Below are 13,772 nucleotides of genomic sequence, written 5' to 3'. Positions count from 1 at the left end.
TGGAAACAGTTTGAGCCTGTGGGTATTATCAGCTGGCCTATTTCCTGTCTGGTTTGAGAGGGCATGGAAGGGAGACGTGTGGTTGACACCTAATATCAATTTTTCCAGCATTTAAAAACATTTCTAGTGTTGGTAGTAAGGCTCTGCACAGTTTCCCAGGTCCAGGCTGGGGATTGTTACACTCAGAGGAGCTTGCTACAAGACCCCTACTTTATACTAATAGCACTGTTCTGCTGTGTTTCTTGCGGAACTGGAATCTCTCTCTGCACTGTTGGAGCTACTTGTGAACATGGTTGTTGCTAATACTGTATGTTTCAGGTTTGGTGTAGGTGCGGCTTTAATGTAATCAAGTGAAGTGCTTTCACAACTGTTAGGTCCTCTTGTCCATGTAATGTGTGCTGCTTTGGAAGTGATTTGTGTTTAAAATCAGAATCTCAACACTCTCAGTCAGAAAGTCGCTGCCTCTTCACCATACTCTAAGGAGGGAAATGATCACTAAAACAGCATGAATGTATTAAGTGCTGACAAAGAGAATCGTATGTCTTAAATATGGAGTAATTCTAAGCTGGGCACTTGATGTTCTTTGTAAAGAAAATCCAAAAATATGCTAGAGAAATTGTGTTTCCCATCCTTCTTGCTCAGTCCCCAGGCTGATGGCAGGTTTCATACTCTCTTGCTCTGTTGAAACCTTGACTTCTCTTTAGAAATCATCTGGGAAAATGCTGACCCTGCACACGGCAATGCCAGCAGCCAATTCATTCATTGATCTTGTAATAAATATTTGGACCAGGGTTTATTTTGGCAAAATGTCTGTGAGATACTACTCTGTGACTGAGAATTGAAGCCTTTTGAAACTTTCTCCATTTAGTGCAGTGCTGTTTCCATTTGTGTGATGTTACTGGAGGTAGCATAGAGGTTGCTCATTCAGTTAGGGCCACCAGCTATTTGATTCATGTGTTTTTTTTCAATGCCACTCTGGTGAAAATAGATAATTTTGTGTCCCTTTAAATGTTTGGTTACTGACACGGACGACACTTTTATTTTACATTTTGGTTATTTACTTGGCATAACATGTGGTTGAGGGTTTCTGAGGAGGGGTGTTGTGTGTGTGTGTCTCTCTCTGTCTGTCTCTTTCTCTCTCATGCACTGACACAGTTGCAATTATTTAAAAAAAAAAAAAAAAACCCCATAGTGAGGGGGTACTGATTTTAGAAACAATCGGAAGCTAATCTCTTTACTTTAGGGAAAAACAGAATACAAGTTATTTTTGTTGTCTGTAATCCTTTGTCTGTTTTGGTGGTGTGACCCAGATTTGCTGCTGTGATGCTTTGTGAAGAGTGGCAAAGGGGTTAAGATGCTAGAGAGAAAGCGCACAAGTGTGCCTCTGGTTTATTTGAAGAACAGTCTTAAACTGTTCAGTGAATAGAAAACAGCTTGAAATCTTAAAGAATGCTAATATTGGTCAGACCACAGTAGGTCATGGTCTCTGAACTTTCTCATTGAATTGCCAGGGGAACATGACTTCATACGTGAATAGATTTTATGCTACATTGAACTGTACCATGAAAGAATGTCCCTTAAAAAGGTGGAGCTATGGCTGTTTTTCCCCTGCTTCTATTCCTCCTTAGACCTATGGGACCTGGACAGAAATCCCTTGCATAGCTTTCAACTTCCTTTCCCCATGTCCCTCCCACTCTGGGGTTGAGTGAACCTCTCTTCAGCGCTTCTAACTTTGGCCTTCTCTACACCGGCCTTTTTTCTCAAGTTGCTGCCGCAGGTTGAACTACAGTGGTGAGAACAATGGTGTAGACTGGCTGCTGGCATTTTAACCACCGTGTCAGCATGTGGCCCTTGGTCTGTTGCTAATACTGTCCCAGTTACAACTGCCAAGGGAGCTGTGTATCCTTGGTCTCAGTGGTAGGAATTTTTTTAGGAACAATGTTGTCGATGCAAGTTTCTAGTCCAGGAAGCACAAGGCAGAGTTCTAGAACTGGTTCAGCCTTCTAAAAGTAAATCCACCCTGTTCAGGCACTTTTTGTCCCTTGAGACAAATGGTTTTCAGATGGGGAATTTGGTATAAAGAATGAAAAGTGACTGCAAGGGGTACAAAGGAAACTGCACTTCTACTGTTTTTGCTGCTTTATAATGTATAGATAATGCCTGAAAGATTTATTCAGGAAAGTTTTGCTTTTGTATTGTATTTTTTGTTGTTGGTTGGTTGGGTTTTTGGTTTTTTTGGGGGGTGGGGGGAGTGTTACATAAAAAATTCAGGTCGTGTTTACAGTGTTTTCCCGGAAGATTGGGAAGCTAACAGGTCTATAATTTCAGATGCCAAAGGCTCTGAAACTGATTGATTGAGGAGGGAAAGTGATGTTTATTCAGACAGCAAAAAGCCCTTTTTGTTTTTAAGCATATTTATCTCAAACATCCAACAAACAGGTGGAAGAAAACTCTTCTTGTTAAAGATTCATCACCACAGCCCCTTCCATTAAGGTCTGAGCACACTCACAAACCACGTCTCCAGGTCCTCCAAGAGACACTTTCCGCAAAATAGGCAAGGCAGGAACTTTACATTCCTGATGCTTCTAAGGTAAAAAACAAACAAGGAAAAACCCTTAGTGTACAAAAAGGTCTTCCCTGTGAAAAGGGAAATATGAATATTGATTCCTCTGTGTCAATCCTCCCTATTCTTATGTGTGAAAATACAGCCAATTAGAACTTTGAATGATTTACCCCTTCTCCCATCAAAATAATGGAGCTAAAGTAGGGTGGTAGCTAAGAAGACCGGGCAGGAATTAACTGATATCCCCTCCGTGGTCTATGGATATTGAGTGTGGTGAGTAATGCAGCCCACAGGATTGATTTTTACCCCGGGAGCTTTTACAAAGATCTCTACATTAGCAAAAACGGTATGATGTTGTCCAGAATCAACAGTCCAAGAGCTAGGAAAATTTGTCCCTTCTTGATGTGGGGAATGCTTAACTTGTGTATAAGGCACAGTAATAGATTGAAGATAAATTGAACTATAGTAACTTAATCAAGGAGAGGTGACAGGGATTTTTGTGTTGGCTTCACAGAAAAGGCCACTGATGGCTCCTTGCAGAGTGAGGATTGGACACTTAATATGGAGATATGTGACATTATCAACGAGACAGAAGAAGGGTATGTGCTATTACAGATTACTTGGGTGGTTCACACGTGTTTTGCTGTCATGCTGACGCTGATCTTTGTTCTGCATGCTAGGTGGTGCAGTGTGCTAATGCACAGGTGTTCTCAGATTAAATTCCATTTCTAGGTAGCAAATAACTTGTTTGGTCTCCTCATCTCAAACTGACACTGATCCACTTCAGACAACCAGCACGTCTCATGGCATTTGCTAGTGTGGACCTCTGCTCAGGAGAGGTGGAGGGTTGGAATAACATGGAATGTTGCATGTCAGGATTGAGATTCATTAGCAGAGCTCTATATTGGCCCAACATCAAAATGACAGCACTAGATTTTCATGGTGCAATATCTAATTCCTGGGTGTATCCAAAAAGCACATATTAAATGTGCTACAATAGAGATTATTGATCCTGTATTTTTAGGGGACTTGCTTGTAGCAACCTAATAACACCTAAGCCTCCAAATGCTACCAGATCCCAAAATTTGAAGAGGGGGACCTCTCCAGTATCATCTGTCCCACCAGCACTCAGATAGTCTGTGTTGCTTGTGCTATACAGCAGGCCTGTTCTAATTGGTGTTATACCTCTGACCTCTTTCTGAGTGGCTGTTAGTCTAGCTGTCTGATTGTGTGTATGGCCCTTCTATCCGCATTCACGTGCTGAGCGTGCAGTGATCATAGTCTGGTTATCTAAAGTTAATGCAAGTGCTTGCGCCCTGTCAGAAAGGGTTAGGAAGTGTCGATACTCCCACCTTGTGAGGTGTGAAAATGATGTGTGTGTTTCTCCTTCAGTCCAAAGGATGCTATCCGAGCCCTGAAGAAAAGGCTGAATGGAAACCGGAATTACAGAGAGGTGATGCTGGCTCTAACGGTGAGTGGGGTGAGCTGGGAAAGTGCCAGAGAAACCCACCACAGGAGCATTTAACTTCAGCAAGGGGAACGATACAAAAATGAGGATGCTAGTTCAGCGGAAATTTAAAGGAACAGTCACGAAGGTGAAATGCCTGAAAACTGCATGGGGACTACTTAAAAACACTGGAATAGAGGCTCAAACTAAATGTATGTCTCAAATTTAAAACAAAAACCAAAAAAAAAAAAACAGCGAGAGGACCAAAAAATGCCACCATCACTAAATAGCAGAGTAAATGAGGCAGAGGCAAAAAGGCAGCCTTTAAAAATTGGAAGTCATATCCTAGTAAGGGAAAAGAGAGAGAATCATAAACTCCGGCAGGTCCAGTATAAAAGCATAAGGCAGGCCAAGAAAGAATTTGGAGAGCAGCTAGCTAAGGACACACAAACTAATAGTAAAATTGTTTTGGAAGTACATCAGAAACCGGCTATGCATAAATTAATACATTGTGCATTTACACAGGCCCACTAGAATGTGAGGTAATTTGACAGTGACCTTTCCTGCCGACCACATCAGCAAGGTGGTTGGTTTAAAAGGGCCTACGGGGTGACCTGGCAGATCACAATGTGTGTTGGTGGGTGAAATTTGCACTTCCTGAACGTAAAGGATGAATACCACTGACTAGATCAAAGCATAACGTTGTGGGCAGGTGATCTGCGTGCGTCTCCCCTGCACTCGGCCGGTGCATTTTAGTCCTCAGTTACTTGCTGTAATCCATGCTGCTCCCTCCTTAGCATAGTTGGGTGCCAGTTGTACTGAATGGTGCTGAGTGCCACTTGTATGAAGATGACATTTCTAAATTCGTTTTCATTCTTGATCTAGCTGGCTTAGAATCAAAGTCTCTGGAGATGAAGTGCTCTTGCACTAATCCATTGTTACCTCTGTCTCCTCATGGCCACTTCCAGCCTGGCCTGTCATTCTGATAGCTGCCAGTTCAGGGTTTTGTCGGAGAAAATTAAAAGAAGGTGCTAGTGCCCTGAGGAGTAAAATGAGGCTGCTGTATCCATCATCATGTGGATATGGAATTATACGGTGTCTTGAAGAGAGACTGAACTCTCAGTGGACTTGCAGGCATCAGGCTGTGTCATGAGGTGTGAGGACATCATTTGGAGCAGTGGCGTAATCACAAGTTCCTCATCTTTGGGGTCATGGTAGGGATTAGCTGTGCTTACATGGAAAAGCTGTATGCTGTATTTATCTCCATGTGCATCATCTTCTTCATAGAAAACAGTCAATAGCTGCTGTTCCATGGTAATAGAATGTCAAAGTGAGAGGGACTCCAGCTAAGTTATGGGGAAGAATGTGTATTGGGGCATAACCTGTCCAAGAATTCAAAAGCAGTGTGTCCAAAGGAATGAAGATAATTTGGCATAATCCCCATATCAATTTCTATAACATGGATTGTAAATTGGAGTGTCCTGGTTCGGTCACATTTCAGAAGCATGGAAAATGAGTATCTCTAAGCCTGACGCTGTGGCAGGATATTCATTGGACATGTTCTTGCTGTAACACCCAGTGTGCTGAAGTTTGGTGTGCAAACAGCATAAGTGAGCAAGCTTCAGTGAAAGTGGCAGAAACTTTATTTCTTCAACGTGGCAACAAGAAAAATTGAATCCCACAAGTCTCGGGGGGTGTTAATGTTAGTGATAAAATAAATCACAAGCCAAAAGATATCAAGAAGGAAAAAGACTTTAATATGAATCATATTTTGTCAGCATCTCTCGGTGCCCAAAGCGTTATTTCTAGTGATGCTGTGTCTCATCAGCTGGACCCTCTCGTTGGCTAATGTCCGAAAGTAAAGGTCCAAAATTCCTAGTGAAAATTATAATGAGACAGGGCTATATATTTGATCTAATTAAATGTCAGGGTACATCTAGTGGAAAATTGCTACACTTTGGCTGTTAACGAATTGACTGGTTTGCATTGTTCCCGATAAAGGTGACTGAACATATACATTAATTCCTAGGTTTGTATGTAGAGGAAGAAGCACTGAAGGGATACTGTGGGGGGAGGGAGGAGGAAAGAATCAAGACTATGGTGCTAAGTCTCCCCCAGGCAGACACTTTGTACCAGGAGGACTGTTGTGGATATGATCAAGCGTTGTTCCAGCAGAGAGTGTTTTTGTATTTCTTGTGTAGGTATTGGAGACCTGTGTGAAAAACTGTGGCCATCGCTTTCATGTCCTAGTGGCAAACCGAGACTTCATAGATGGTGTTCTGGTGAAAATCATCGCGCCCAAGAACAATCCTCCCACCATTGTACAGGATAAAGTACTAGCGCTGATTCAGGTATGCAAGTCAGTTCTTCAGTCCTGTACGCCAGCTCTGAGCTGGGGGCTGTCTGTTTCAGGACTGTACAATGCTGAGCATGGTGTTGGTGCTAAACATATAATGAACATATATATATATAATGTTTGTTCAAAACAAATGAGAAGCCCAAAATGGAACTGGAGGCACTAATATTTGAAGTTTAGGGGCAGAAGTTAACTAGGGGAAAATGTCTTCTCAATTCTGAATACACAGGATTTTTTAAAGTCACCACTTTGATAATGAGTATTTTTTTAAAAAATGGTTAATAAATGGAAGGCAGCACACCTAGTGGTTAGATGGGTGACCTAGAAGTTGGTGACCTATATTCCATTTCGAACCCTAATTGACTCGCTGTGTGAGGTTAGACAAGTCATTTTAGCAGCACATTCTGCTCTCACTGAAGTAAATGGAAAAACTCCTGTTGATTTTTTTTTTAAATGGTGCAAGATCAGTCTCTCTTAACCTCTCTTTGCTCTGTTTCCCTGTCTGAAAACGAGACTGCTTTCCCATCTTTACTAAGCCCTTTGTATTTCTATAAGTAACATTCATCAAAGGATCTCAAAGTATTCTATAGACCTAAAATGGTGTCTTGTGCATTTCCTCTGCTTGCTCTGCAGCAGCAGTTTACTCTCAGACTGTTTCCTAAACTGTCAGGTCCTTGCCCAAAGTGGTAAAGGTCAGAAGTTTGCATCTGCCACTTATTTTTATGCTGTGCAGAAAAAGTAACCAAAGCCATGCTAATTTCACGTCCCATTAGAATTGCATGAAGAAACATTGGTACTGGAGGAAACTTGACAGTCATAGGAAGCTCTACTTGTAAGTTCTACTAGGCTATTGCAGAAGTTAAAAACTCTGTATATTAAAAACTGTATAAAGAAGCTGTGGTGGTTTTTGGTGGGAGTATGTTTACAGGCGCACAATGCAGTTTTCAAAAGATATTTTTAATTTGAGCGGGGAAACGAGCTAATGAATCTCCAGTTGTTTCTCAGATGCATGGGTGGTGCACGTTTAAAGTATATACGGGAACATAAACAAAGCCACTAAGACTTATTAAACAAGTTATATTATTTTAAAAACAGGAAATAAACTGGGCGGAAGACTTAGGAGTGGACCTCAGGAGCCCCTTTAGCACTGCCTTCCAGGCAACTGCCTTTTTCATAAATAATGCAAGCTTAATAGAACTGTTTAAAAGAGACTCCTCTTAGTCTGAGTGATCCCCTACATGTTCCATCCCTTCGGTGGGGAAGCCGACGGGTGAGGTCACTGTACAATAATACTGTCGTGTGCTATTAACAGAAACTTCTTAGCACCAAAGTGTGCTTATTTCCTTACTATGGCTTCTCCAGGGTTTTTTTAGGATGCTGGCTAACTTGCCACCCAGATTTAAGTAATTTCCAGCCATTAATAGAATTAGAGTGGAATAGTGATTGCAACATTACCATGAAGCCAGAGTCATTGCTCTGTCTAGTTACATAGATTTATATCTGAATAGATCTAGTGTGGTGGGGTTAAGAGCCTTTATTGGTTTAGAATACGAAATGCCTGTTGGCGTAAAAAGAATGGAAATTGTGAAGAGTTGCCTGTGGCTGGCTCCTATCACAACATCTTTGTTTTGCCAGAGGCAGTGAGTGACTTTGTTTTCTAGCTTGTCTGATAATTCAGAGAAAGGGACTACAGAAGACTCCGCAGCTGCCTGATGGGTGTGCACAAACATGGAATATCGATGGAGGCATGTAAACCTGGAATAGCCTGCACCTCATCCAACTTTTCTCAGCTTTAAGACTTTGCTCTTTTTGTTCTCTGATGCAAGGGGCTGCTGTCTCTTCCCAGCTCCACTTTATTATAGCATTTTAATGGCTCACACTTCCTCTCTTCTGTGGACTTATGGTTTTAATAATAGGGAATTTTAATACCTATACAAGTGAGGACTATAAGCACAAGCTAGAAGTATGGGAAGATACTGTGAAAACATCTCCTGAAGCAACCTTAGCTGTTATACTCCTGAGTCTTTTCTGAGTGTGGATTGCTGTGAATTGGGTCGTGGCTTTGTGTCTTCATCTTAAAACTAGCTAGATTGTTTGCCCCCTCTACTCCTGTTGGGAAGTTATTCCACAACCTCCCTCCTCTGATGGTTGGAAACCTTCTTCTAATTTGTAGCCTAAATTTATTCATGGCCAGTTTACACCCATTTGTTCTCATGCCAACATTGTTCTTTAGCTTAAACAGCTCTTCTCCCTCCCTGATGTATTTGTCAGTCTTCGTTTTGCAAGGCTAAATAAGCCAAGCTGCTTTAGACTCCTCTAATAAAATTGGCTTTCCATTCCTCTGATCATGTTCCTCGCCCCTCTCTAAAGCTGTTATAGTTTGAAACCATTTTTCTTGAAGATGGGTGACCAGAACGGTATACAGTATTCCAGATGAGTTCTTATCAGTGCCTTATACAATGGCATTAACAATACTATCTGTACTGGAAATACCTCACCCGTTAACATCCTAGTTTTTGCTGGATGCTTTAGGTGCTACGATAATACAAATAACATTGTACTGACTAAGTTCATCGTAAAAAGTAGGGCATGTAGTGCGGCCTCTATATTCAACCAGGACATTTCAGAAAATGTTTACTTTGTTCATATAGTGTCAACTTAAAACTGTGTGTTGGAAATGTTTTTCTAGAATTTGGCTCTCGTCTGAACCAGGTGCCTCACAAGTTCAAATCTAGCAGGGTTAGGGCTTGCACTATGCCACACTGCAACTTTTGGAAATAGGAGTTAGTGGTTCAGTTATTTGGATGTGGTGTGAACCAAAGTTCCTCCTGCATAGCCATGACACTGCCCAGGTGAAAGCTGGGCCCCTCAAAAGAAGAAGCTCAAATCAAAAGGCAAGATTGAAAGACTGGAGATGACTCAGTGTGGAGGGAGATCCAGACAGGCAGAGCAGCACAAATGAAAGTGTGACTCCTTTCTGCAGGGCTGGAGAGGTGCAGAGGCGGGGGCAGATTAGCAGATAGAAGAGTAAGAAGCCACAGAGCTAGGGTGATGTGAGCTCACTGATTTTGAATTGGATGCGGAAATAGCTAGAGGAAGCCAGTGAAGCATGGGTGCAATAGTCCCTCTTCCTGGGGCAACCAGACCATAGAAACTGCTCTGTGCAGCAATGTATTGCACATGTGGTGGTACGCTGAGGATGAGTCATTCTGTGCAATAGCTAAATAGAACTCACCTGGGGCCACTTCGGTTTTACTCTGTTAGTTAATGGCCAATAGAAAGGCAGAGTGGAAAATGCTGTTCTGTAGAAATGGGTTTAAATCGCTTCTCATGTAAATTAAAAACATCGAGACTGTACAAGAATGGTTCTGCAATGAGGATGCTTCTGTTGTAATTAAGGAAGTTTCCCTGAAACTGACCTTTCAAACCTGAATGGTTCTTGCCAGTTGGAGATAGTTTCTCCTGCTGAAAGGGATTGGTGGAACTTCCATTGCATCTGAACAATTGATGATGCAGTTAATTTACTGGAACAGTGTTAGGAAGTAGAACTGTTAGCCTCCAAGAGATGATGGATTCTTCCCTGGGCGTACAGGGTACTAAATACAATTTCCTAGAAGTGATCAAGGTAAAAGTGTAAGTGAAATACTTAGTCTTGTGTTTAATATATTTTATCCTGGATTGAAATGATGGCTGAAAACATTTTTGGGGTGAAAATAGCCAAAGAATTTTTTTCAGAAAATAACTACATGGTGAGCATTCATGGAGACCTTATCCCAGTCTTACTCACATTTCTCTCAATAGCTCTCTGATTTAACAATAGTACTTCACCCTCCATGTGGCTTCTTTCACATGAAAAGCCATGTGGATCAAACTTTTAATGAAAGTATGGTCTTTTGTGTGTGCACTTAGATTTTCCTTTGCCTCTTTTTGTGAAACATCTTCTTTTATTACATTTCTTAGGAATTGTATTTAAATTGCTTGATTCTTCTGCCTCAAAGTTTATTGTAGGATTAGTGTTAAGTCTGAGGGTAAATATCAATTTATCACCAAATATAACTAAAAAGAGTGCATTTCTGGGGCTTGGTGTCATTAACAGCTTCTGCCTATATAATTGTTACGTGAAACTGCTATGCAGTGTGAATCCCCATTTATTTTCTGTTGACTCTTGACCATCTGGGTAAAAACCCAGAATCTTTCAGACCAGATCTAATATTGAAAGTCTCCTTTGAGACTGCAATGCATGAATGTGTTTCTGGTTTGGATCTGAGTTGTCTGATGGAAGAGGTAGAAGGGAACTTGCAGATCACATGGAAGTCTTATGAATAATCCTGTGTGTTGTTTTCCAGGCTTGGGCAGATGCATTTCGAAGTAGCCCTGATCTAACTGGAGTAGTGCATATTTATGAAGAACTCAAAAGGAAAGGGATAGAGTTTCCTATGGCAGATCTTGATGCTCTGTCTCCAATACACACGCCACAGAGGGTAAGCTGCAGTGCAGCATTTTCCAGGGCCATATGAATAATTGGATGCTACTCTTTTCACTTGTGCTCTTTCCCTCAGCTGCTGACTTATTAAACTTGCCCCAAACATTCTCAAACCTGGATGGCCTTTTTAATAGTAAAAGAGAGTGGAAAAAAATAAAGGAACTGGGTTGACAGGCTGATAAAGTACTGGGATCCCTGCCTTTGAAACAAACATTGGCTCCAGAACAGAATGAGTTTGAAGGAGTTTCATACACTTGTCCTGTACTGAATATCATGATGTATCACCAAACTGCCACACAAACGTAACTAATCTGCTCAGAACCAGCCCTGGCAGGATCTATTGTTGAGATTGAATTCTCTCTCCCCCAGAGAGGACAGTTGTTGCAGTTGGTGATATGGGGGAATTGTCTTCAATGAATCTTGTGCAGATGAACAAAGAAGGCCTGACTTTCAAAGGTTGCATAGTACGCAAGCCAGCGCTCCGCATTTTGTGTACTTTTATTTTGCTTTACACTGTTCACGGGGGACACCACAAGAAACCAGTAAATGTCCCTCACTTTCAAAGGTGCTCAGCGACCACGGCTCCCGTTGACTTTGCATGAGCTGCAGGTGTTCAGCCCCTTTGAAAATCAGGGCTTGCAGACTCGACTCAGCTCTTGCTGTTGGGAAGCCAACTGATTGATCACAAATATTCAGACTGTTCACTGTGAAAATATATGGCAATGCAATAATATGGCTGCAAATTTAAATCCACCAAAATCAGGAAATGCACTTACGGTTGTGACAGCAAAATAAACGACCTGCAATGTGTTAGAGCAAATGGATTTTGTAAAATGTAACTTAATTTCTAGACTAAGTGTCTTTAACTCTCTGACACTTGTTTTTATTTTATTTCTCACCTTTCTTATGGAGGAAACCAAGTGTTATGGGTTGGGACAGAAAAGATGAACGTTGCTTGTCACAGCTTGTCCACCTTCGTGCTCTGTGTCCGCTTGTGCTCATAACAAAACTGACCTTTTCCTGAAGGTGCAGCTATGCCTGTAATTGGGCATATAGCCTTGGATGGATGCAAACCAAGCACTGTCAGCATTTGAACCCTTTGTTTTTCTGATGTGACAGAGTGTCCCTGAAGTAGATCCAGCTGCAAACATGCAGGTGTCCCAGTCCCAGCAAAAGACGAGCACGAGTTCCTATTCGTCACCATCTCCAACAGCATATTCAGCTCCTCAAGCCCCACCTCTGAATGTGACTGGTCCTATCACGGCCAATTCTGAACAGGTACTGGGATATAATTCTTCTGGTTATGTCAAGTGCACAGGTGAGCAAGGCTCTTAGCTCAGTAAATCAGCCTAGGGGCCTGTCGTCATAATCATTCATTTGAATTTTTCTGAAGGTCGGTTTCAGTTGCAGCTAAGCCCTGCTTTTGTCTAGTAACCATTTATCCTGCTGTGGACTATGAAATTGATCTGTCTTTAAAGCTGCAAGAAAGTTGTGATTTTTGTTGTTCAAAAGTTGTGGCCGCAGTTTGTCAAAGTTGCAGTTCAAGGCATGCAGCCTGCCTTCCAAAGCAGGGCAGCAGCACAGAAGAGACGTCGTGTGTCCCACTTGGCTCTCAAAGGGCCATATTTGAGTGGCGATGTGATCCTGTCCACCAGGTCGAAACGCCACTTGCTCAAATTATGCCCAGGCGTCCCTCTGCCACGACGTGGAGTGGCCAGGGCCTAATGTGAGTGAGTGGCATTGCAATCTGGTGCAGGGGTTGTAGCACCACTCAAATATGTGGCAAGTGTAAAAAATTGTGTGTTAAAAGTGCAGTTTCCACAGCAAAATGGGGGACTGCAATTTTCTTAGTTATCTTGGATACACACATGTGACCCCTATTACTGTAGTAGCTGAGCATTTCAATCTTTAAATTATTCATGCTCCCAGCCTCTGCGTGGTAGGTAAGTCTTATTGTTCCCACTCATGGATGGGGAATTGAAGTACAGAGGCACTAAGTGACTTGGCCAAGATCACGCAGGGAGTCTGGGAACTGAACTTGCTAGTACCCTAACCATTGGGCCCTCCTTCCTCTGAAGTGCAATGAATGCGACTCCAAAGAGGAAAAGTCTTGATCAAAAGTTCAGAACTCCTTTTCCCTCATTTGTATTTATTTTGAGAGGCGGGCGTAATGTTTTGTAGCATAATTCTGTTTAATTTAGCTGCCCTTCTTGTTTGCTGCCATGTTTCCAGCTGAGTGTTCGCACAGCTGGCTTTGTCATGATGATGAATAACTAACTTGTCAGGATTTGATTGCAGTTGACAAAGGTCAGTAAACGCCGATTTCAGCTGACACTGAAATCGACAGAAAAAAAAAATCAATTGGTAATGGTTGGTGCAGAGAGTGGGTGTCACCAGCCCTGCGGCAGTGCAGAGAGCCCTCTGCGGTCCTGCTCTCATTGGAGTAAGGGAGCAGGGCCATGGTGCAGAGGGCTGCCTGCACTGCCACAGGGCTGATGACACCCAGACCCTGCCGGTGCAAGGAAGTCTGCAGTCCTGGCCCTGAGGAGCACGGAGCTCCTGGCCAAGACTGCGAGGAGGGAATCGTCCTTGGCCACTGTAGGGACATCCCCAGGTAGGAGCCATTCAGCGACAGGATGTCCTCTCCCACAACCAGGAACTCGTTGTCGTCCCTGTGGCCCTGTCCGGAGGTCTTTGCTCTGCCCTGCCAGAAGCACAGCCTTCCCCACACCTTGTGCCTGCAGAGATCCAATGTCACCCGCTCTCTGGTAGCATAGGGAATTATCTGCAGCCCCATTGTTCGTGTGCCCTAATCCCAACCCCACCACCCCCTTCATTTCCAGCCACTATAAACAATAGAATACAATGAAAAATCCTAAAAATTGAAAAGTCTTAAAAATAAAACTGAATATTAGTTGTCAAA

At 42.5% G+C, this 13,772-nt stretch overlaps 1 protein-coding gene across 4 annotated transcripts in view; it reads left to right on the top strand.

Annotated features, from left to right (window-relative positions):
* Positions 1-13,772, top strand: part of TOM1L2 (target of myb1 like 2 membrane trafficking protein) — a 63,693-nt gene that overhangs the window by 19,131 nt on the left and 30,790 nt on the right. For 3 of the 4 annotated variants that reach the window (XM_067534354.1, XM_067534351.1, XM_067534350.1), the window contains exons 2-6: positions 3,078-3,162; positions 3,956-4,034; positions 6,212-6,361; positions 10,713-10,847; positions 11,969-12,127. In XM_067534354.1, the coding sequence (XP_067390455.1) occupies positions 3,078-3,162; positions 3,956-4,034; positions 6,212-6,361; positions 10,713-10,847; positions 11,969-12,127 (608 nt within the window). Of the gene's footprint in view, positions 1-1,929; positions 2,591-3,077; positions 3,163-3,955; positions 4,035-6,211; positions 6,362-10,712; positions 10,848-11,968; positions 12,128-13,772 lie in introns of those variants that run through there. The other variant, XM_067534352.1, reaches the window with a different exon arrangement.

Source organism: Emydura macquarii, unplaced genomic scaffold (genome assembly GCF_026122565.2).
Source record: "Emydura macquarii macquarii isolate MOO-44397 ecotype Brisbane River unplaced genomic scaffold, CSIRO-AGI_Emac_v2 contig_3390, whole genome shotgun sequence".
Taxonomy (NCBI): Eukaryota; Metazoa; Chordata; order Testudines; family Chelidae; genus Emydura; species Emydura macquarii.
This window is presented reverse-complemented; position numbering and strand designations above follow the sequence as displayed.